At 36.6% G+C, this 25286-nt stretch overlaps 3 protein-coding genes across 3 annotated transcripts in view; all 3 read left to right on the top strand.

Annotated features, from left to right (window-relative positions):
* Positions 1-25286, top strand: part of LOC145219285 (zona pellucida sperm-binding protein 2-like) — a 48971-nt gene continuing 23685 nt past the window's right edge. The window contains exons 1-7 of the mRNA XM_080086668.1: positions 1-212; positions 560-735; positions 1131-1264; positions 1707-1752; positions 2086-2251; positions 2505-2662; positions 3754-3925. Coding sequence (XP_079942794.1) covers positions 1150-1264; positions 1707-1752; positions 2086-2251; positions 2505-2662; positions 3754-3925 — 657 coding nt within the window. The 5' untranslated portion in view covers positions 1-212; positions 560-735; positions 1131-1149. The remainder of the gene's footprint in view (positions 213-559; positions 736-1130; positions 1265-1706; positions 1753-2085; positions 2252-2504; positions 2663-3753; positions 3926-25286) is intronic.
* On the top strand, positions 4049-6110 carry LOC145220165 (uromodulin-like 1). Its single transcript, XM_080087446.1, has 4 exons — positions 4049-4121; positions 4308-4497; positions 5168-5270; positions 5830-6110. The coding sequence occupies exons 2-4, from the start codon at positions 4351-4353 to the stop codon at positions 5973-5975; spliced, it is 396 nt and encodes a 131-aa protein (XP_079943572.1). The 5' UTR covers positions 4049-4121; positions 4308-4350; the 3' UTR covers positions 5976-6110.
* LOC145219127 (acetyl-CoA acetyltransferase A, mitochondrial-like) lies at positions 15798-17375 on the top strand. Its single transcript, XM_080086512.1, has 2 exons — positions 15798-15912; positions 16801-17375. Exons 1-2 carry the CDS (start codon positions 15855-15857, stop codon positions 17361-17363), a joined length of 621 nt encoding a protein of 206 aa, XP_079942638.1. The 5' UTR covers positions 15798-15854; the 3' UTR covers positions 17364-17375.

Below are 25286 nucleotides of genomic sequence, written 5' to 3'. Positions count from 1 at the left end.
CTCACATTTTTAAAATTCCTGTTCCTAACCTTATGCGCTAACCGTAAATAGAAAAATCTAGATTTACGAGGGATCCGACGACCAAGGTAAATTGGCTGGAACGTTGGAAGGTGGAAGCTTATCTTTTCCGGTTATCGTTGAAAGCTCATCTGCTTATATATCTTGTGTCACAAACCTCACAACGGAATCTGTGTCGTTTCGCATAAGTTCATGTAAGTCAGGTTTACGATTCCTTTATAACCGAAACTTAAAGCATGCGGATGAAACATGTTTTCGGTTCGGTATCAACAAAATGATGTCAAATCTATTATTTTGCAAACAAAAGAAACAACTAATTGAATAAAAGTATAATTTGCAAACAATTGTTTGATGTACAATAAAAGCGTAGTTTATAAGCACTTCTTAAACAGTGGTGATATTCCACTGGTTATCGGATCGACAACTAGATATAAGCCACACAAAATTGACAACTCGATGGTCAAAACAACTTTTTGGAACTATTTTTACTAGCTGCACTGCCTCAAGCTAACTATTGTGTGGGGTTTTGTGGGGTTTTTAGTTACTTCGTGCGGGGAAGATGTTGCTGATATACCGTACAATCTACTCTCTCCAATGTTTCCTAGTAACTACCCAAACTATGCTGGTTGTGTTTGGAGATTTCAAATGAATAGCAGCACAACCTTAGAGTTCCAATTCTCCATTTTTAACACTGAGCTAAACTACGACATTCTATACGTAAGTGTCTTAACTAATATACACCTAAAATTCCGGGAGATATTGTCGACGCAAATAATCGAATGGAAACGGTATGTTATTTTTACGAAATTTTCCGCAATACGCTTGAAATTAATACATGTTTAAGTTTGTTTGTTTTTAATGAATTTTTGAGTAACATATTTATTATAAACTGATTTTCCAGTGGGGAAAAGTTTGCTTCTAATATTGAAAAAGCAATAACTTTGCTTAAGGTGGTAGAAATAATATTTTTGACAAGCGCCTAATTTAATCATGAAAAACTTGCGGCCTTAAGGAGGTATGCGACCGTTTTTAGGACAACAAGTGTGCCCCCTGCGGCTAAATGTTAGCATTTCTAAACATACTGAAAATAAAAAATACTTTATTGTTTTCAGTTCAAGAACGAAGAAGGTAATGTGGACAAATTTGTTGGGTCGCTTGGGTCGTTTGACGGTGACAGCAACATATCTCACTGTCTTGTTTGTGAGCGACGGTGACACGCAATACCCAGGATTTAATGCGACAGTAGGTGAGGCAAATCTGCTTTCGGGCACAAAATTCTGACATGCAAATGATAAAAACACACTCGAACTCAGCCAGCATGAGTTATAGGTTAAGGGTGGTCTGAAAATGTAATTTCAATATTTGTTTTGTCAATAACATAGCACTAAAAAATTTGAGTTCAAGACGGGTTGTTTTGACATCAAGTTCTTATTTTTGGTTTGGTCTTACCAACTTATATCGTTTTGTTAGTTTGCTGATGCCAAGCTGAAACATTTTATATAATAAAAATACTAAATAAAATCCATTAAATTATTGTCACAATATAAAAGCAATGAAATGTTTGAAATAACAAATTTAATAAAAGCAATGAAATAACAAATTTAATATGTAGAAGTAAATTTTAATCCATAAAAAGCAGAATAGTGCTCGGACCTTAATATCACGGTTGAAAAATGCTTTTTGTATAGGAATACAACCATCTGTTGAATGTAGGACTGAAAATTTGACCATCAGGTAGGTTAATATTTTCTTTTTGATTCTTTTTGAAAATTATTGCTAATTGTTGAAAGTCTGTAATAACTAGAAGATTATTAAAAAAATATAGTATTTCAAGGATTTTGGTGCGCTGCCTGTTTTTGCCATAGGCTTGTAATCTCTTGTTTTTAGTTTTTTATTGATTCAGACATTTTACTTATCAGTTTGCAATGGGTGTTCTAATCGGTTTTCGCGATAAATAGAGCAACATAGTATAAATGTTTGGAAAATTTAGTGCAAACATAGTATAAATGTTTGGAAGTTGTCTAGACTTTTATAATGTACAAAAACTTAACAGTCCAATATTCGCAGAGTAACAGCTGATCAACAGAACACATTAGATTACGAATTTGGCGAAACACTTTACATGGCATTAGACCGGGAAACCCGCCTTTCTCAACTCAATAACAGCTGCAAGGTCACGGGGTCAGACCCAGTGTTTACGTTTGACATTGACCAATGCAAAGGTGTTTTTAAGGTAAAATTGGATTTTTGTTCTGAACACATAGACAATACAATAAAACTGATTGTTTACAATAAAACTGCTGGATAAGCAATACTCATTTATACATAGACAATATGTCCTTATTATATTTTAGAAAACATTAGCTATTAGAACCAATAAACATTGTATAGTTATGGATAATAATAAAGTGTTTAATCTTTGTTTTGCTGCATAATGAAATGCCGCCTATTTTGAAATATAATGTAATTTTCCTGCTCTTGTACAGAATGAAAACGGTACGGTGTCGGTGTCTTTCCTGATCTGGAGATTCCTAGCTCCATCCCTTGCCGTGATCCAACGCGACGTTCAAAACAAGCTCAATGTGACTTGTCTATTTGACGCGGAAGTTCTTATCTCGTCATCCAAAATTTATACACAAATCGGGTAAAGAGACGAAAGACTCCTGTCGTGGGTTCGAATCCCATCGAATGCTAGCTTTTTCTAGCTGACGCCTTGCCATATCGATGTGAATGCTTGGTGCCCGTCTGTTTCGGTACACGCCGTTAATAGGCCTGAGGTACTATGATTTATCGATATGTATGTCGTGATCGCTGGTCTGCATCGACGCTTCAGGGCTGATCCCCGTATGAATATGTTCATCTTATCTGATACGGTCGAACTGGTGATCCCCTACTACGAAACTGACATGTGCAGCATACAAGGCATGGTGCTTGTGATTCGACTTTTGGCGATTTCTCCACTGAGCCTGTGTAGCTTAGTTGGTGGAGCGCGAGTACAGAAAAGACTCCTATCGTTGGTTCGAATCCCACCGCAGGCTATATTTTTCTAACCTGAGGTTTGCCTTGTGGGAATGCTTGGGATACCAACTGATTCGAATAGGCCCGGGGTACTATGAATGATATAACAGCTGTGGCACTCGGTACAAGACAACATGTACAAAACACACAGTAGGCGTGATAATACGTTACACAGTCTTTGGTTGACATCACTTTAAAACAATTTGACGAACGGAAAAAGAAATGTTGCACATGTCACAAAACATCCAACCAACCACACCATGAATGACATACAGCTGTACACATTCCACACGACACAGAACTCATCAATCTGCCCATGGCACAAGACACCTGGCATGCATGACACATTTGACAAAAAATAAGGCATAATTATACATCATGATGACACAAGACACTCAACAGCACTTGCCGCACTGTGTATCACACGCAGCACAGTTTATTTCTCCTTGCATGATTCGGTTGTTGTCCGGTACCTTAATTGTAGCCATTTCAGGTGGCAATTTATCCAACCGTTTAAAATTGCACAATTCTATTTAGACAAGGCCATAATATTGTGGAGAGTGTATTTACCAATGCTGCTCAACAAAATGCACGGTTTTAATGTAGTGCGTTAATTTGTATTTGATAATCTCGCGTACACACCAGGGCGTTAAAGATAGTAAGCTATTTGTCATATTGATTGCCATTTTTATTTCCGAAAATTTTTAAATATTGTAGATCTGAAGAAATTTCGGCGAAGAAAACAGGAACTTTGGATGTTGCCCTAAATCTCTTTAGCAACAAATTATATACCGAAAGCTTGCCCAGAGAAGTAACTGTACCTAACTACATTTTTGCTAAACTTAAACTTGATGAGATTTCTACAAACAACAATGACTTTATTGTCCAGGTGATGAAAACAAACAGCTTTTAGTGCAAGAAAACATTGCATTCTTTGATTTAATCTTCACTATTCTGGCATCTTTGGTCTAATTTGTAATTTATACTCTTAAAGTGGAACATCTTTTTGCACAGCTGGAAGCCTGTTGGGCGACACGCAATGAAAACTCCGATAGTTTGCCTAGTTACCAAATTGTACAAAGCGGGTAAGATATAGTTGCATTACCTCAACATATTATTTTCTTAATCGGGAGCTTGTTTGTTCAGTAATTAATTTTCCATCTGAATTTCACTCTGCCTTTTTATGGCTGTAAATGGGTCAGGCGAGCTGGACCATTCGGCCAAGTTCCTGCGCAATTTCACTCTGTGTAACTTAGCATTGAAATTATTAGGTGCGTTGCGCCACCCAGTGGGGGCGAGACTGCCGACGCAAAGATGATGATGCGCAATTACCGATCCAACTTTGCAACTTTCAAGGTGATGAGCTTTGTGTGGACAAACTTTACCGACGCAGATCAATTTATCTACATCCACTGCGACGTGACCGTCTGTCAAAATTCAACTGGACAATGCCCTGGACAGGTGAGTTGAAATAAGTGCATTTTGGACTTGTGATATATATATATATAAAAGTAGTGTTCGTCGAAAACTATAGAAAGATCGAGGATATTTGTTTTATCTGAACACAATTGCGGAGTATTGCTCACAAAAACTCGAAACAGTATGTGTCTAGATAAACTAAAGATTTTTTCTTGGCGTTCATTGAAAAGTTTTAGTGAGGCGCGGCTAATAGTCTGTTGCACACAACAAACTGGAGTGTCCTAGGTTCGCTTGTCAGTACGGTATACTTCCTGTCACAAGCTGCACTCATGCGATTTTATATGGCAAACCAGTACAATGGCCGAATGGTCCGGCGCGCCAGACCTACATCAAGACCTACAAAAACTTCATCGGGATTCGGCACCTATCCCCCCGTCTTGGGTCCGAACCTCATGGAAAATAACGATGTTTACTGTCCGTAGCATACACACAAACTAAAGAGTATTTAAACCCTCTTGTTTGGTTCAGCTGATAGAGTAATAGCACGGAAAATACGCCGTGCAGTGTAGCAATGCTTGGGAGACCGCCCTTTAATCGGCCTGACGCACTATGGTTTATATATATGTGTGCCGTGATCGCCTTGATTCGGTATGACGCCTTAATAGGAATGGATTGCCGTTAAATAGTAATATTAGTAAAATTGTTTTTGCAGTCCTGTTCTGGTAAGAAACGGCGATCTGTTGAAGACAATGGTCGCAATCAACGGCTTTCTGCAGGGCCAGTGCACATCGTTCAAGATACCGCTTTCCTGCTTGGTAGAACAATAAGAAAAAATTAATCTCTATTCTAGATAATATTGCTGATACACGTGCTTTTGCTAAGGAAATTTGTAGTTCTAGCCAGCAAGTCACACCTCTTGGGGCATAATAACTTAAGTTTTCACAACTTGGGGTCATAATAACTTAAGCTTTTTTCTCGATTTTATATACTGTGTCTTGGTGGTTACTTACGTAGATGTATATGTGATTAACTTGACCGGTAACAATCGCACCTTTTATTAAATTTCCATGACTTGTTTAAAAACAGACTTTGACTTGCATTAGAGAACATATAAAAGGTTCATAAAAAAAAACAATTACCTAAAAACATATTCCTTGGGTTCGAATCCCATCTCTAATTTTCTTTTTCTTGTATCCGTTGCTTTAACAACCAGACTGATTCGGTGGCCACTTGCAATCTTGACGTACACTGTGAATTTTATGATTATAACCAGCACATGCCCGTTTTAGTGCTGACTACATCAATAAATAAGCATCTATTTACCTATTTTTGTCTATTTTTGTTAAGCATGACATTTTATCTCATATACAACAGGAGAAAGAAGCGAAGCTATTGAAGGAGCCGGCAACAGCTACCAACTTGTGATGTTTGTTCTTCTGGCTGTAATTATTATCGGAGCTGGTTATATCGTATGGGGCAAAGTGACCCACGATCGCAATGCGAGACGGATTCGCCAGTAGATGAACTTTTTATTATTCTTATCATGGCATTGTTTGTGTGTATGCAAAAACTATTTAGGTTTGAAGATAAAAACAATTAACAAATTAAAGCTGTTTTTCATCAAGCTGTTTCTTAATTTTGTCATCAAATAAATACCATGCATCATTTCACTTATTACATGCTTCATTCATAGCTGACATGAAATTACTTTGTGAAAGTATTGTTGTGTTTCTGTTTAACTGTTATGTACAATATAATCACATATGGTCAAAACTGTGTCCTTTGTGTTATGTAATGAATCAGGAAATAACATTTTCAATTATTTTCGCGTGGTAGCCTGTATTGAGCGAGGTTATATTGACCTTTGAATCTCATCTATGGTAATTAATTTAATGTTTGTCTGGGGGTCACCAAACCTATGCCCGCTAGACTAATTCTTAAAAGACCCGGTTGTGCCTCTAGTTTACACAAAATGATACGCGTGGTACAAGACGTTATCTAGCCATTGGCACTTAATACTTAACCAAGCATTAGGTAACAATCATGACATTCGACTGTTACGTCATACGCGCTATAATAAATGACAGTTAGTAAACAAAGTGGTACCCGGAATGCCGTACGCTAAAATGTTGTGGACCAGGGGTCTCCAACACACGGGCCATATGCGACCCTCTATCAGTTTTTGTTTGTCCCTCAAAGCATTTAAAATTAAAGGTTGAGTTTGACTAGGAAGCAAGTGTAGATGTCGGACAAGTGACTAAATGTGATACCATCCATCAAATCAAAGTGTGAATTACTAAAACGAGTTTGACAGCAGTGCATTTTGAAACGACACAATTATTAAGCAGAAAAAGATGGCAAAGCTGCGGTGACTGTTTTTTTACAATACTTTTTTTGAATTCGAAATATCCCATAAATTAGTGTACTGAGTTGTCGAAATAACGGCAACCCAACGAAACCAACCAGCGACCAACCTTTTTCGTCGCGACCTAGTGTAGTACTGTCCAGGACCCCGTAAACAGATGCATTTTTAGTAGTAATAGTAATAATGTTTTGAGTTGAGTTGATTTTTTTCTTCGGCCAAAATCGTAGCAGCACAATTGCGCTAAAATATTCACCGGAAATAGCTGCGTAACGTTCAGACGTTAAAAAGTGTACAATTGGTCGAGGGATGATAGACGCGCTTAGATTGGAGGGTGAGGTTGGCGCATTGGGACATCAAGACTGGGGGCAACGTTGGTGGAACCAGTCAAGTTGAAAACTAGAAGCTAACCACCAGTGTTAGGGAAAGAGGGTGGTGTTCAACAGAAAAAGAAACCACCCAAAGAAACCCAGTTGAATAGTTTCAGGCGCCGGAAGAAAGGGTGCAGCACAAAACACAGTGACGATATTGAACAATATGTAGTTTTACTACATTACTCAAGAAATGGCACAAAAAATACAAGCAGAAATTGTAAAAGAGACTGGGCTCAGTTTTTGTTTGAATGAAAATCATGACATGTTAATTTGAACTATGTCACTTTGACAATGACACAAAACTATTCATATAAACACATTGCCTCAACACGTTTATACTTACGTTTGAACTGGTAGCCCTCGAGTCATTTGGTTATCTTTAGGTAGCCCTCGTCTTTCAAAATGTTGGTGACCCCTGGTCTAGAGATAGATGTAAATTACACGATAGTTTTGCAAGCCTGAAGGTAATTGCCAAACGATTTCGAGTAATAGATAGTGTTTGTTACATACAAGATATCGCAAGTGCTGAGCTGTTCATTAAGAATACGAATTGTCCTATCCAATATACGTTTTTGGTCGAGACGTGTGATTTTTCAACGTTGAAATTAGATGCGTTATTTGCTGCAGAATACAAACTTGCATCTACGTCTTTTTCGCGTACACTATCAACGTATATTAAACGTCATTAAATTGATTTTTGGTGTAAAATGCAAACATGCATCTACGTATATTTCGTGTATGTTATCAACGTTTAAACGTGAAAAATACAGGCAACAATCACATTGCAGTTAAGTGCGTTTACCATTAAATAAATGTATGTTCATCTTACGAAACCAATTACCGAACTACCAATCCTTTAAACTAAAATGTAACCAATTACAAACTAGCTATCACGAAACTAAAATGTACAGAATACGAGGCAGCCAACAGTGCTTACATTTCGACTTTCGACGGGCTCACCACTAGGTCTGTATAGCGAGATCCAATAGCTCGTATAGTGGGTTCGAATCCCACAGCTTGTTTCGGCTTACGTCCAGCCGTAAGGAAATTTTTTGGAGGCCGGCTTGTTTCGGTGAAGTTTTTAAAAGCGAGGCGCACAATATGAGCACCGATCGATATTTAACATGAACGCTAGAAATCGTATCGTATCGTATTTTACTTTGTTCTCGTGCACTTGAACGCGACAAGCATAGTAAATTATGACGATACAATGGCGCGACAAACACAGGACACAGCTGCGAAAACCTAGCGGTTGAAAATACGCTAAAATGATACTAACAGGTGGAGGGCAGCGGTAAAAAACGCAGCAGCTGTACCTGGTAAAAAAGCAGGCCTGAGAGGTATGAGAGGTAATAAAAGTATGTTTTATTTTTATTTTTGCTTTTCTGGCATTTACGTGAACACAGCTGTTAGAGCCTACAAAACAATCAAATTTAATGATTTGTTAAAACTGCCTGACATGTTGTAAAGCATACTTAAACAAAGTTTGTGTAATTCTGCATATTTATTCATAACTTTCTCGTTTCTGGCAATCGTTCCTATCCAGCAGATAAATAGTTGATCGCATATGCAAACAGTGTTGGTGCTGTTATAAATTCTGAGTTTAAACAGCACCCAGACTTACAACTACTTCTGTACACTACAACAGCTGTTCAAAGCGCGATGCTAGGACAAAAGGCTTCACTCAGTGTGGTATCGTATTTCTGCGAAAAAAATACATCGCGTAGAAAGGTACGTCACAAATATTTTGACATATATTCACATTGGTTAGCGAAACTAACGGAATTATCCGTATCATAAGCCTTGAGTTTAATACAAATTGTCAAGCAGACGATTAAATGCATTAGCAGTAAAAATTCAATTCTTTTTTATATGATATTTTGGCAATATTGCGCATTATTCGAAAATATCATTAGTCATCGTTAATTGGAGTCGAAAATTCCACTCTAAATTTGTTTGCATATAATTGCTTAGGGTGAATAAAAAGACATTAACTTCAAGATTATGATCAGCTTATTTTTCTTCTTTCAAGTTTGTGTATGTCTATGCTTTAATTAACAGATCAAAGAACCATTAAAACTTTCAATCTTGGCTTCGCAGTTAACTAAGTTGATGTCAAATTGTTTAAAAAGGTGTTCAGTGTTATGAAAAGAAGTAAATATCAATCACCTTTAACAAGCAAATAAGTTATAATATTACTTTTACTCACACGTGTCACAAATGTTTAAAAATTTATACATAACCATATTATTGATTATTAATTGGGTAACAGGCGAATTTTATACAACAAAATTTTGCTTGCGATATTTAGTTTTTAAGTTATTATTAAGAGACTCGTTTCATGTTTTGAAATTTATTTATCTTCTTAAATAACATAGAAATAAGCTTAAAATATTTTGTATGTAGCATTATACGCATGATGTGACTGCTTTCACTTTTTTACACATTTACACGTCCATAAATCTTTTTATTTACACATTAATATAAATACATTTTTATAGTGGATGTTTAACACAATAAAAAACACGATTTTATGTTTATAGAGCTCGTCTGGCAAATGTATTTTTATTCCGACGTTTTGACGTCTTATATAGGTCGTCTTCATCAGGGTAAATAACATTGAATGCCATTCAAGTTTACAGAGCAGAAGAGCTATATAAACTTGATACCATGCCTAGCAGCAATATCTCGTAAAACACGATTTTGTCTGTTTAGACTCGGACTTAACGCTGATTAGGTTTATGCTTATTTTAAACCGGATATTGTCGGAATTTAACATGTTCAGCGGATTAATGTTTTCAAGGTGCGTTTTTGGCAAATCCTTTTCTTTTAATTTAGCGGAAATGTACATTTTACAAACCTACGCTGTTGCAACCCAGATGACTTGAACCGTATTGGTATGCTGATGTCATATTGTATGACGCACAATTGCGTTTCCGCTTTTCTGTGACGTAACATTGCCCAAGGTACAGGTGTTGTTGTGTTTCGATTTGTTGTTTTGATTTATGTCCCTACCGAGTATTCTTTCTAATGTAAACTGAGACTATCTTGCGATTGCTTGTGTGTTTTCTCTTTATATCAGACATAGTTGACAGGTTCTGGTTTATATTTTGCATTGCAGCTGTATTTTCATTTTATTAGAGAACAATATGGGTGCATGTGCTTTACTATGTTTGCCAAGAAATCAAGAGTGTAATAAACCGCCACCAACGTAAGTTTTAAAATGCGTTTTAATTGACTTGTGAACAACATATCTATGCATAGCTTGACACAGGGGGATATACTAAAAGAAAGAATAGAAAAAAGACAACACGAAAAACAGTGACACTCTATCTGAGCAATAGTTTAGCAGAAACATAAATGTGTTTTCAGTATTAAATCACTGGTTGTGTTTTTACTTAACCAAACTAAAAACAAGTTAGGAAAAAACTGGTTTTCACCTAGCCGCATTTAACACGTATTTTTTTTGTTTAGTATACTTCGAATATAGGAAACAGTTCGTCACACGGTAAACTTTGATTGATTGTGAGAGTAATTGTTTGCCTCATATAGCTTTAATATTGTCGTTTTCAGCTTGCGTTACCTTTTATAGGGTTTCTTTGAGATGAGACATCAAGGATATCATAATAAATTCGACAGTCAAAAAAATGGTAGGAAGAATTCACATGAATATTGTCTGTGTATTTGAGTGAACATCATTGTTATGTTAAACTATTTATAGCCCGAAATGCGTTCTCCAATTTCGACCATAATATGAGCAGAACAACCAACACGTATAGATGGTGATGAGGGTCGAAACCAGTTCAACCAGTTACAACCACAACAAAACGACACTCAAACAACTAATGCTTGCTGTATTGCATTCAAACAAAACATAGCTTAATATTTAAAAAATCTAACTTTTTTAAGTTTTGTTCATTTCAAACAACCATATACACTAAGTTGTTATGTTAGAAAGACCGGATCCTACAATTAAATTTGATCAAAGAATACTAATGAAATGGTTTGCAATATTTCTTTTTTAACTTTTTTAAACAATATCCAGCATTTCTTCTTTTAATGCAATCTGAAGAACAAATGCATCATTGTGCACTGTATCGCGTGACTTGCTATCAAAAACCAGAGGCAATATTTATTTTTACACAAATAAATGCTATTTTTGTTTTCAATTTTGTCATCGAACATTTTTTATTTGCTGTAGATCATTTGCATGTATGTCTGGTCATCTGTACTTTCGGGTGATGTTTAACCGCATAATATTCCTTCCGTACAACGTTTATCATGTGTCATTTTGGGTTAAATAGGTACGCAAACATACAAAGTCTTTTGTAAATTTGTATAGTCATCCAGGCTTGTTTAAACTGCTTGAGGCAAAAGTGTAATCAAGAGTTTGTAGCAACATCTTTTATTATGTTGCACTTGAACCCGCAAAGAATCGAATAAATTGCCCTTTTTGTTTTGCTCTTTTAAGGTGAGCGCACTGCCATATAACGTATTGAAATGTTTCCTTCTGCATCTACAGCTGTGCCACATGTCAGCGGTTATTTTTAAACCTGCATTTGCTGTATATTTTGGTAAAAAAAAACAGAAGAAAATGTTTTAGCCCAGACGAATCTGAATTAAATAAATTTCTAGTATTATAAATATTATTGCACTAAAAAGATTAATTTGCAAGCCCACTTGGATGATCAAAACATGTTAAAGCAATATTCTACCTGATTAGGATAATATTGTATTATCCAGCAGTAATATTTTATACAGCCATTGCAAAGTATTTTGCAGACATAAGGGTGGGATATACAAATTTAAAATTGCCATGTTCAAAATGGCATTGCTTTCAGGTTGTAAATATTTTCTACATTTACTTTTCATTTGTACTTATTATGCAATGAATCTTGGCTGAGCAAAAACAAGAATGGTTGAGCTTTAAGTTTTTATGTTTGGTAATTTATCAACCTTTGTTTCTACGGAATTTTTTATCCATGTTGATTCATATTTGTCTTTAGGTGCAGGATCAAAAACAAGCACTCCGTGTTCAACAATCAACAAAGTCTGTGCATCTGGAATGAAATTAATTAGCGTCGCAATCAATCAAGTGTGGACACCAAGACGTCATGGTGGCGGGTGGCATGGAAAGCATGTCAAATGCTCCATTTGTGATGCCACGACTGCCACCAGCGTATGGCGGCGTAAAAATGATCGACCTTATTGTTCATGATGGCTTGACTGATGCTTACGGGAAATTTCACATGGGTATATGTGGATAGAATACTGCAAAAAACATTCAATATCTCGTCAAGAGCAAATGCATATGCCATTGAGTCATATACAAGAAGTGCAAAGGCTACTGAAGATGGGCAGTTTAAAGATGAAATTGTTGATGTTGTTATTTGTAGCGTCTCACTCACGCTTTGCGGGATTATACCAGATTTATTATGTTGCTGTCCAATACGCAGCACACCATCAGCACACGCTGGGTAGAATAACAATGCACACAACGGTTAAATCAACAGTCGACACACGATGGTAACCGGCACATTATAAAACACTACATCCCTCCCTTTTTACTTTAAACATCACAACAACGAAATTAAAACACATGTGCATAACAATGCTACACAAAATCACGAAACCACATTGGCGTTATAATTTGTCGTCCAGAGCGACTTCGCGTTCCATTTGTCACATCAGAATTTGGGGATGAGGCTTCCACATCGACCAATGGTGGTACATGGGGAACATCCTCTGATATACTTTCGTCATTGACATACTTTCGCAGAAATGATGAATTTCTTTTCATTTCCACCCCCTCCTTGTTCTGAATTGTAATTTCACCACTTTCTTCACCGACAACTTTTTTAGGTTCCGGATCAAAATTTGTAGAAAGCTTGTTGGTTTTGGGCTGCTTCACCAAAACTTGATCACCAACTTTTATTCCGGAGGAAATTGCTCTTCTTTTCTCATCAGTGTATAGTTTTCCTTTCAACTTGTTGCTCCAGTCTCTGTCATGAAACTCTTCTTCAGTCACATTTGGTTCTTGACAAAGCTCCGGAAGCTTTGTTCGCATTTCACGACCAAACATTAAATAATATGGAGAAGCTCCAGTTGTTGACTGTGGTGTTGATCTGTACGCCATTAAAAATTTGTTAATCTCAGCCTTCCAATCTTTGTGTTCTAAATGAGCCACACGGATTGCCTTCATTAGAGTTCTGTTCTGTCTCTCCACTTCCCCATTAGCTTGAGGCCAAAGTGGAGTTGTATGAACATGTTCAACACCATTTTCATTCAAAAAATCTTCAAATTCTTTAGAAATGAACTGTGGACCATTATCAGTCTGAAGTGAGTAAGGCATACCAAATCGTGCAAATATTTTGCTTAGCGTTTGTATTACACAGGAACTTGTAATTGACCTCATAATTACTACTTCATAGAACCTGCTATAGTAATCCACCAACACCAATATGTTGTCTCCACTTGGTAAAGGTCCCAGTATATCAGCTGCACAATCCTGCCATGGTTGACTTGGAGGTAGAACTCTTGCAATTGGTTCTGGCCTGCTGTACTCACTGGTTACTTGGCATCCATGACACCTCTTACACAGGGTTTCTGCATCTCTATCCATCTTTGGCCACCAAACTTTACAACGAAGCCTGTTCTTTGTTTTCACAATACCCTGGTGTCCCTCATGAGCAAGTTTCAACACAGCTTGGCGCAAACTACCCGGAATTACAAGTCGAGTGCCTCTAAGTATCAGGTTTCCATATATACTGAGTTCATTTTTCACATGTAGGTAGCTTGGATTCACACATTTTGACCAATCACCTGTTTTCACACAATGTCTGACCATTCTTAGTTCTTCATCATTTTCAGATTCTCTTTCCACTTCTTTTGATGACATAGCAACAGGTGTACTGTATTCCACAACTTGACCAATGAAGTCCTCAGAAACACTGTTGTCAATACAGCATGCTAAATTAAGTCTTGACAATGCATCGGCAATATTAGTTTTGCCTGGTCTGTAAACAACTTTAAAATCATACCCTTGCAGTCTCAGCACCCAACGTTCAATACGTGCTGGAGGTTTAGATGACTTTGAGTAAATAAACTGAAGTGGTTTATGGTCAGTCTCTAATTCAAACTTCTTTCCAAACAGGTACAAATTAAACCTCTCACAAGCCCAAACTAGAGCCAATGCCTCTCGTTCTGTTTGGCTGTATCTTCTTTCAACATCAGTAAGACGCCTTGATGCATAAGATATAACTCTCCATTGACCACATTGCCACTGAGTCAGAACTGCACCCAATCCGTATGGAGAAGCATCTGCGATTACTCTTGTTGTGCAGTCATTACGAAAATAGGCAAGTGTATCTGCTTTCACAATTAAATCCTTCAGTCTTACAAATGCAATGTCCTGGGCCTTGCCCCATGTAAACTTGACAGTTTTCTTTGTTAAATCCAAAATGGGTCTTGCAATTGAAGACAAATTGGGAATAAACCTTGCAGAATACTGCACCAATCCCATAAAAGATCTTGCTTCACTGGATTGCTGCTATTTTCTCTTCACTTGGATTAATCCCTTGCTTGCTCAAATCATGTCCAAAAAAGGTAAGTTTAGCCATACGAAATTTGCACTTTTTAGCATTCAGTGTCAGAGCACACTGAGACATTTTATCCAACACAGCAAACAACCTCTGATCATGCTCTTTCCTTGTACGCCCATGTACAATCACATCATCTGCAATGTTTGCAGTTCCTTGACATCCTTTCAAAACATCCCATATAATCTTCTGGTATTTCTCTGGGGCAGAGTTTAGACCAAACATTAGTCTAGTATACCTGTACAATCCCTTGTGTGTGTTAAATGTAGTGATATGCCTGCTGTGTTTATCAAGTAAAATTTGATGAAATCCCCACTTTAAGTCCAATTTACTGAAAACAGTACTTCCGTTAAGCTCATAAAGCAACTCTTCCACTGTGGGTATTGGATGTCTTTCCCTCACGATAGCTGTATTAGCCTGTCGCATATCCAGACAATTACTTGATCACGAATTTGGTCATCTGCTTCATTTCCGAAATTGCAAGTAGCTGCACTTTGTCTTAATCGACATACAAACTGATCAACTGATTCGTCATTTGTTTGATGCAATTGACGAAACAAATGTCTTTCAAAAGGTATGTTGCACTTTGGTATAAAATACTCATTGAAAACAGTTAAAGTTTCATCATAGGTCTTGTTGTCATCTTCCTCGTTTACTAGTGTATAGTAAATTTCCTGCACATTCATACCTGCAGTATGTAGCAACAGTGCCATTTTCTGAACGCTACTCGTGATTCCCTTTCCCACCAAGAATAGATTGAAAGCTCGTTTCCAACGTTTCCAGCGTTGAGATAAACCATGTGCACCGTCTTGAACATCAAATGGTTTCGGTGCACCGACATCACTGTTTGACATTCCCACGAGGTCAGGATTTCCTTCCATTACCTTCAGGAAGATCCACAATCAACCCAAATGTTGATAAAACAAATGTAAAACAGATCCTCGTCGCCAAATATAGCGTCTCACTCACGCTTTGCGGGATTATACCAGATTTTTTATGTTACTGTCCAATACGCAGCACACCATCAGCACACGCTAGGTAGAATAACAATGCACACAACGGTTCATGCAACAGACGACACACGATGGTAACCGGCACATTATAAAACACTACATTATTGAAGGTAAATTGTAAAGTATATTTTACAAATATTGGATAAAACTTCCTGTACAATTTGATTGCATATGAAACATGTTTGATAAATCAAGTTTATAGAGCTCTTCTTGCAAATGTATTTTTATTCCGACATTTGATTTTCGAATTCATGAATTTTCCTTTGTTATTGTGCTCTGTACTAGTCGCATTCAGTGTTATTTACCCTGATGAAGACGACCTGCATAGGACATTGAAATGTCAGAATAAAAATACATTTGCCAGAAGAGCTCTATAAACTTGCTATATGCCTGGCAGCAATAGCTTATATATGCATATGAAACATGATTGATATATATGCTCTATTAAACACTTTGGTGACAAGACATTGCTTGTACAAGCTAGCATAGCCATATACACCATGCCAGATTGTTACAGAAGTAAAAGGCTTTAAACCCATACCCTACCAAAATCTGCTGTATTGATAAGACATTTTGTGTTAAAACAGCATGTACTGTCTGCAGCTTACTTAAATGTCAATTAATGGCTTTTATTTCTGTTGTGTACTGTTTCATGTTTAAACTGATAACTAGTAAGGTCACATTTCCAGTCGTTACTTAATGGTAAAAAATAATGGCCCAAATAGACAAAAAAAGCAACATGCTTTATTTTTTCAAATGTTTCAGCAAATGCTCATGCCATCATTTGTGATATAAAGTGTATATAAACGGGTGTAACTGATGTGACCTTCATATTACTGATGATTGCATGAGCATTTGCCGAAACATTTCAAAAATAAAGCATGTTGCTTTTCTATTCGGGCCATTATTTTTACCATTAAATTATGAACAGATCCGTATATAGTGTTCAAAATTTATTATTTGATCATGATTAATTAATGTGAATTTATCTTTTTTAGGAAAGCGTGGGAAACCCGACATCACAGTGTCAGAAGACCAGGATTTCAAAACAGTGAATTTCGACAAAATTCCAAAACTCAACGCAGTTTTTCAAGCTGAGAATGGAACTGTTACTGCTGGCAACGCAAGCACATTAAACGATGGGGCAGCTGCATTATGCCTCATGTCAGCGCAAGCAGCTAATAATTTTGGTCTGAAACCATTGGCTCGAATCGTCGGCTTTGCAGATGCCGCTGTAGAACCAAAAGACTTTTCAGTGGCCCCTGCATTCGCTATACCGAAAGCGCTTAAGATGGCTGGGGTCCGACAAGACCAAATTGCATTATGGGAAATAAATGAGGCATTTAGTGTTGTGGCATTGGCGAATATTAAACTTTTGGGCATCGACCCAGCAAAGATTAATGCCGACGGCGGTGCTGTGTCACTCGGGCACCCCATTGGCATGTCGGGTGCCAGAATTGTGGCCCATTTGGCACATAGATTAAAAGCAGGTGAATTTGGTTGTGCTGGTATTTGTAATGGTGGTGGTGGTGCTAGTGCTTTGGTGGTTGAAAAACTTTAATGTGTTTGACCTATTTAAAGATGTTATCTTTCTATCATGTACAGTAATGTTTTGAAATAGTTCCTTTATGTGATTTTTACATAACCTCTTAACTTTATGGTTTTTAGGCTTCGTATATTTAAAATTTAAATTTTGGTATGCCTTGTATGTTCAAAAGCCAGTCACAATCAACCATAGCATTTGTTACATATATTTTTCACTAAAATGGTTAATTAGGTACTTTAATGAGCTTATAAATGCATTGTTTTAGCAAGCTTTTGCAAAATCTTTGCCAAACAAATAGCTTAACCAATTTTTTGCCCACCTATATAAACCAATCTTCATTAAATAATGTTATTCATGTTACCACGCAAACTATTTTAAAGTGGTACATACTTTGATATTATTTTTTGCCTTACCTAAAGTGTGTCTGTTCTGTTTAAAAGATGTGTGGAACAAAATTATATAAAAGTTTTTCGATTATTTTGTGCTGTCTAACAATTACACAGAAATGCTATTCAGTTTGAATGCAGATATTCGAAGTTGAAACATCAATCTTGGATTGTATGAGTTTAGAACAGGATTTTTACATTAGAGGCCCAGCAGACATACGCGTTTAAGTGCTGTTTTTTTATTTACTCTTATTGTACACATAATCATTTTTTCGGCCAAGACCTCTGGAATAAGACCAAAAAGGTCGATTCTGGCCGGAAACGGGCCAACCTGGCAACCCTGAACACATTGTCGGCCGTTATTGAAACATAGACCTGTGATGCGGCCGTCAATAGCGAAAGCCAAAAAACGTCCCCTTTTATCTACGGCAAAGAATGTACTTTGGATGGCACCGTAATAGTTAGTTAGCATGTGGACTTTTTCTTTTGAAAAAGACAATCTAAATCTACTACGTCTAATCTACTGCATGTAACATTTGTTTTGAAACATGAACGACTTTGCACGCTTTAAGCGGGTTTCCTAACGAGCTTCGTGCAGTCAACCGCAGCGCTAGTTACATACATGGCCTTGCAAGCCTAAACGCGGGTTTCCTAACGAGCTTCGTGCATTTAAACATAGCGCTTGTTACATGCATAATTTGGCCCACTTGAATCCGGTTTCCTAACGTGCTTCGTGCAATCAACCATGGCGCTTGTTACATCTATGACTTTGCGAACTTAAACGAGTTTTCTTTCGAGCTTCGTGCAGTCAAACACAACGTTTGTTACATGCGTGACTTTGTACGGTTAAAGTGGGTTTCTTAACGAGTTTCGTGCATTCAACCATGGCGCTTGTTACATGCCCGATTTTGCAGGCTTAAATCGGATTTCCTAACGAGCTTCGTGCAGTCAACCACAGTGCTTGTTACAAGAACGACTTTGCACGCCTAAAGCGGGTTTCCAAACGGGCTTCGTGCAGTCAACCATGGCGCTTGTTACATCTATGACTTTACAAGCTTAAAGCGGGTTTTCTATCAAGCTTCGTGCAGTCACCCATTGCGCTTGTTGCATGCACGACTTTGGAAGCTTAATAGTTTGCTAACGAGCTTCCGGTTTCCTGGCGAGCTTCGTGCAGTGAAACATGACGCTTGTTTTAAGTATGACTTTGTACGCTTAAAGCGGGTTCCTAACTGGCTTCGTGCAGTCAACCATAGCGCTTGTTACATGCACGACTTTGCAAGCTAAAAGCGGGTTTCTTAACGAGCTTCGTTTAGTCAACCATGACGCTTGTTATATACACGACTTTGTAAACCAAAACCGGGTTTCTTAACGAGCTTCGTTTATAGTCAACCATGGCGCTTGTTACATGCACGACATTGCAAGCTAAAACGGGGTTTCCTAACGAGCATCGTGCAGTCAACCACAGCGCTTGTTGTATGCATGACTTTTTACGCTTAAATGGTTTCCTAACGAGCTTTATACAATCAACTATGGCCTTTGCAGTATGCACGAATTTGCAAGCTTAATGCGGGTTTCCTAACGAGCTTTGTTTAGTCAACCACAGCGCTTGTTATATGCATGACTTTGATCGCTTAAATCCGGTTTCCTGGCGAGCTTCGTGCAGTCAAACATGACGCTTGTTTTAAGTATGACTTTGTAGCGGGTTCCTAACTGGCTTCGTGCAGTCAACCATTGCGCTTGTTACATACACGACTTTACAAGCTTAAACGGGTTTCCTAACGAGCTTGGTGCAGTCAACCGTAGCGCTTGTTGCATGCACGACTTTGCAAGCTTACGAATTCCCCTCGAGCTTAATGCAGTATTCTTTTCAATTAATCAAAGTTCCCCTTTTTATAACTTCACGTTGTTGTGCAACTTTCAATTGTGTCTTATCGCTCATGCCATGAATATCCTGTTTGGAAGTTTTCATGTGAGGGGTTGATTGTATCAAGCAACCTACAATATAGATGAAGTAATAGATTGTGCTTTAGTTATTGTCTGCAAAGTCCATTGTAAGTTTCAACTTCCTTATTTAAGTCAATAGACTTCATCATCTGTCTATTGTCTGTTGCGCACGCTTAGGGGAATCTTATATATCCGTCTTTATAACTTACTGGTTTCGATAGGAATTTCCCTTCTTGGTACTTCCGTGCTATACAAATCATAGAGCTATAAATATACCGTAAGAACCCTGAGCTTTCTGATATGCTGGCTAGAGTAGGAAGATGCAAGGTAAGGATTAGATATTGAGTTTCAAACTTTTTATACAGCAGCGGTTTTCAAACTAGGCTCCGCGGTCCTTTAGGGGTCCACTACATGAATTCAGAAAGATCGCGAAACTGAACTAAATTCAACCATCATATTGTTATTGGAATAATTTTGCAAGGCATAAATTAACGCCTATAGTTGTTATAACTGTAGGTTTTGTTTCGCTTAGGTATGTTTAGTTTCATAAATAAATTTATCCTGGACCGCGAGTGCTCGAGAAAATTGCGAAGGGACCAGTAAGGCACAAAATGAGTACCACAGTGCTAGAAAAAGAAATTGCTGGTTTGTAGCATATTCGCACTGTCCAAAAAAATACAGGCACAAGACCCCGGTTGATCCGGACTCGTTGAAATAAAACATTGTCGGGATAGGCGAACTTTCGAATTTACATTAAAAATCATTTGTACCTCAAGTTTTGTACGAATTAGGCGAAAATTCGGATTAATCGAATTCGGTTTGACCGAATAGTACTGTATAAGTTATCTGTTATTTGTATGGCATGCGTAAAAACGAAGTTTTAAAGGGAAATAAGTGCATAAACGGTACCTAAACTTGGGAGTAAGGACCACCTCTTAGGTTTTCAAAGATACAAGAAAGTGCTCATCAAATTAAAATGTATAAGAACACACTGCATGAATTACAAAGTTTAGCCCTGCTTGTTGTTTTATAGTTGCTACGGCCGATCAAACTTAAAACAGCTCGTTTTCTACTAGCCTAGCCTATTTATAGTTTCTAAAACGTAAATAGAAAGGTTTGTTGTTAAAATTAAAACATGTCGAGACACCTCAGTAAATGGGCCATTACAGTTTATTTAGGGCAGTGGTTCTCAAAATGTAGTACACGAATCACTAGTGGTACGTCAAGGCGTTTCAGGTGGTACGCGAGTAGCTTTCTTCTAAACTTACTTCAAGCCACATCATGAATTGTTGCTCAACTGACCCAACTGATCAGCCATGATTTGGCACAACCACTGTCTTGGACGTTTGTTAGGCACTGCTAACATGTTAGTTTTATAAATTAGCTAGTGTAGTCAAGAAAAACTCTTGGTCTACCCATTCAAACAAGATTTAGGTGGTACACAGCATTAGAAATATCCGATCAGTAGAAGTTTGAGAACCACTGATGTAAAGAATTATTCATTTGAAAAAAAAATTATTTTTTTATCCTAGCAGAATTTATTGCGATTTTGTATGTCAGCAAATGGTTGCATTTAGGTCCAAGCAATTGTTGTCATTTTCTCCATGAATTAAAGTGTGAGATTTCAGTTAGCTTTTCGTTAATGATGCACTGTGAAGCGGTTGTTAATTCGTTGTTCTTAGTGCTTTCACTAACAAATACTAACTCAGTCAAACAAAATACATTTAGTAATACTAATTCAGTCAACTAAAATACAGTAACTAACAATAATTCAGTGAAACGAAATACATAAAATAATGCTAATATCAATTTAATATCTAGTCAAAAAAAAAACGATTATCAACTCAGTTAACCAAACTGCAGCAACCAATACTAATTCAATGAAACAGAATTACAGTAATTAATACTTATTCAGTCACACAAAATACCTCAAATAATACTAATTCAGTCAAACACAATACAGTAACTAATACTTATTTTAGTCACAGAAAAAACACAAAATAATATTAATTTAGTCAAACAGAATACATATAATCACACTAATTCATTAAATCAAAATACAGTAACTAACACTAATTTAGTCACACAAAAACACTAAATAATACTAATTTAGTCAAACAGAACACATTAACTAAATCTAATTCAGTCAAAAAAGGACATTTAATGATACTAATTCAGTCAACCAAATACAGTAACTAATACTAATGCAGCCACACAAAAAACACTAAAGATTATTAATTCAGTCAATCAAAATGAAGTAACTAATATTAATTCAGTTATTCAAAATATAATAACTAATACTAATTTAGTCAAACAAAAACACTAACCAATATGAATTTACCCATACAAAATACACTAACTATAACACTAATTTAGTCAATCCAAATACAATAACTAATACTAATTCAAGTAATTGCAGCAAGTAATAGAAAACTAATCAAACAACATACACTAACTAATATCAATTTAGTCAAACAAAAAACGAACTAATATTAATTGAGTTAACCAAAATACAGTAACTAACACTGATTCAACCAAACATAATACATTTACAAATACTAGCTCAGTGAAAACACATCTTACATTAATTTAGTCACCCAAAATAATATAAATAATACTAATTCAGTCAATTAAAATACGCCAAGTAATACTTAATTTAGTCAAACAAATGACAGTAACTGTACCACTAATTCAGTTAATCAAAATACACTAACTAATACGAATTCAGTCAAACATTAGACAGTAACTCTAACACTAATTCAGTCAATCAAAATACACTAACTAAGACTAATTCAGTCAAACAAAGTGCACTAACTAATACTAATTCAGTGATACAAAATACAGTAACCAAAACTGATTCAGTCAAACACAATATACAAAATAATACTAATCCAGTTAAACAAAATATGCTTAACTCAGTCAAAGAAAAGACACTAGCAATGACACTAATTCGGTCAAACAAAAGACAGTAACTGTAACACTAATCCAGTTAATCAAAATACACCAAATAATCCCAATTTAGTCAAACGGAATACACTAAATAATACCAATTTAGTCAAACAGAATACACGAAATAATACTTATTCAGTCAGTTAATCAAAATACACCAAATAATACCAATTTAGTCAAACGGAATACACTAAACTCATAATACTAATTCAGTCAAACAAAATATGCCAAGTAATACTTAATTCAGTCAAAGAAAAGACAGGAACTATAACACTAATTCAGTGTAGCTCCTTCTTCTCTGAACCGGGAGTTGTTCTTGGACGGGGTGCAATGAACAACCAAATCCATGACGGTTGCTTGCTCTCCTTGTTGTGGGAAAAAAGACAGCGATGGGCGCAGCTCGACGTAATGCGATCCAACCAGATGACCATCATCAACTCTCTGCAGGAAACGCAGAGCTTCTGTTACAATTAGAACGCCTTTCCTGGCTTGCAGGTTGTCGAAATTGTTGCTCGAAATTGTGTTCTTGTGGACTAGTTCTCTGTTCTGCTTCAGTTGTTTGTACACTACTCGAATTAGGTCGTGCGACTTTGGTCTAACGAACTCGTCTGCAGCAATCGCGTTGTTCAGAGAACACTTCAAATAGTACTCATTAATACTCTCCGTTTATTCGTTATCCCAAGCAATCGTGGGAGTACAAGCATCAAAGGAACGTCAATGTCATATCTCCAGGCAAACTAGGTCAGACAACGGTATTGACTAACTTACGTGTGCAGCAGTTATTAGGTCAGTCTGAGTGCTGCTATCGGTAAAAACTCCTAGAATTCGAAATGGTTTAAACCGTACTGTAATTCTTGCTGTCTTTTTGACTTGAACTGCAGCGTCATTAACTAGAGACATTTCTGATATCAGTCAAACAGAATACACTAAATATAATACTAATTCAGTCAAATAGAATACACTAAGTAATACTAATTCAGTCAAACAAAATATGCCAAGTAATACTTAATTCAGTCAAACAAAAGACAGTAACTCTAACACTAATTCAATTAATTAAAATACCATAACTAATCCTAATTTAGTCAAACGAAATACAATTACTAATTTTGATTTAGTGCTGCAAAATACAGTAACTAATGCTAATTCAGTCAAACATAATACATTTAATAATACTAATTCAGTGAACCAAAACAGGGTAACTAACACTAACCCTGTAACACAAAATACTTTAAACAATACTACTTCAGTCAACCAAAATACGCAAAGTAATACATAAATGAGTCAAACAAATGACAGTAACTGTAACACTAATTCAGTTAATCAAAATACACTAACTAAGAGTAATTCAGTCAAACAAAATACAATAACTAATACTAATTCAGTGATACAAAATACAGTAACCAATACTGATTCAGTCAAACACAATATACAAAATAATACTAATCCAGTTACACAAAATATGCCAAGTAATACTTCATTCAGTCAAAGAAAAGACACTAGCTATAACACTAATTCAGTCAAACAAAAGACAGTAACTGTAACACTAATTCAGTTAATCAAAATACACCAAATAATACCAATTTAGTCAAACGGAATGCACTAACTAATAGCAATTTAGTCAAACACAACACACAACCTAATACTAATTCAGTCAGTTAATCAAAATACACCAAATAATACCAATTTAGTCAAACGGAATACACTAACTAATACAATTTTAGTCAAACAGAATACACGAACTAATACTAATTTAGTCAGTCTATCAAAATACACCAAATAATGTCAATTTTGTCAAACGGAATACAGTAACTAATACCAATCTTGTCAAACATAATATACCAACTAATAATAATTCAGTCAAACAAAATATGCCAAGTAATACTTAATTCAGTCAAAGAAAAGACAGGAACTATAACACTAACTCAGTGTAGCTCCTTCTTTTCTGAACCGGGAGTTGTTCTTGGACGTGGTGCAATGGACAACCAAATCTATGACGGTTGCTTGCTCTCCTCGTTGCAAGGACCAAAAACCAACGGGGGGCGCAGCTCGACGTAATGCGATCCAACCAGATCGCAATGATCAACTCTCTGATGGAAACTTGGAGCTTCTCTTAAAATTGAAACGCCTTCCCTGGCTTGCAGGTTGTCTTGTTGCTCAAGATTGTGTTCTTGTGGACTAGATCTTTGGTCTGCTTCAGTCGTTCGTACACTACTCGAATTAGGTCTTGAGACTCTGGTTTAAGGAACTCGTCTGCAGCAATCGCGTTGTTCAGCGAACACTTTAAATGGTACTCGTTGATATAATCTTTGTTTATTCGTTATCCCGAGCAATCGTGGGAGTACAAGCATCAAAGGAACGCCAATGTCATATCTCTAGGCGTACTAGGTAAAAACATCTCGGTAAAAGCACCTAGAATTCGAAATGGTTCAAACCTTGCTGTAATTCTTGCTGCCTTCTTGACGTGAGCTGCAGCGTCATTAACTACAGACATTTCGGATATCAGTCAAACAGAAAACACTAAATATAATACTAATTCAGTCAAACAAAATACAACAACTATTACTAATTCAGTCAAATAGAATACACTAACTAATACTAATTCAATCAAAATTTAGTAACTGATACTAATTCAGTCAACTAAAATACAACAATTAATACT

Source organism: Phallusia mammillata, chromosome 3 (genome assembly GCF_965637545.1).
Source record: "Phallusia mammillata chromosome 3, kaPhaMamm4.hap1.1, whole genome shotgun sequence".
Lineage (NCBI taxonomy): Eukaryota > Metazoa > Chordata > Ascidiacea > Phlebobranchia > Ascidiidae > Phallusia > Phallusia mammillata.
This window is presented reverse-complemented; position numbering and strand designations above follow the sequence as displayed.

Coding starts and splice junctions, on each gene's coding strand:
- LOC145220165 (XM_080087446.1), top strand. CDS start 4,351: ATGATGATGCGCAATTACCGATCCAACTTTGCAACTTTCAAGGTGATG. Junction 4,498..5,167: donor CTGGACAATGCCCTGGACAG/GTGAGTTGAAAT, acceptor TTGTTTTTGCAG/TCCTGTTCTGGTAAGAAACG. Junction 5,271..5,829: donor AGATACCGCTTTCCTGCTTG/GTAGAACAATAA, acceptor CATATACAACAG/GAGAAAGAAGCGAAGCTATT.
- LOC145219127 (XM_080086512.1), top strand. CDS start 15,855: ATGCAACAGACGACACACGATGGTAACCGGCACATTATAAAACACTAC. Junction 15,913..16,800: donor AAAACACTACATTATTGAAG/GTAAATTGTAAA, acceptor TATCTTTTTTAG/GAAAGCGTGGGAAACCCGAC.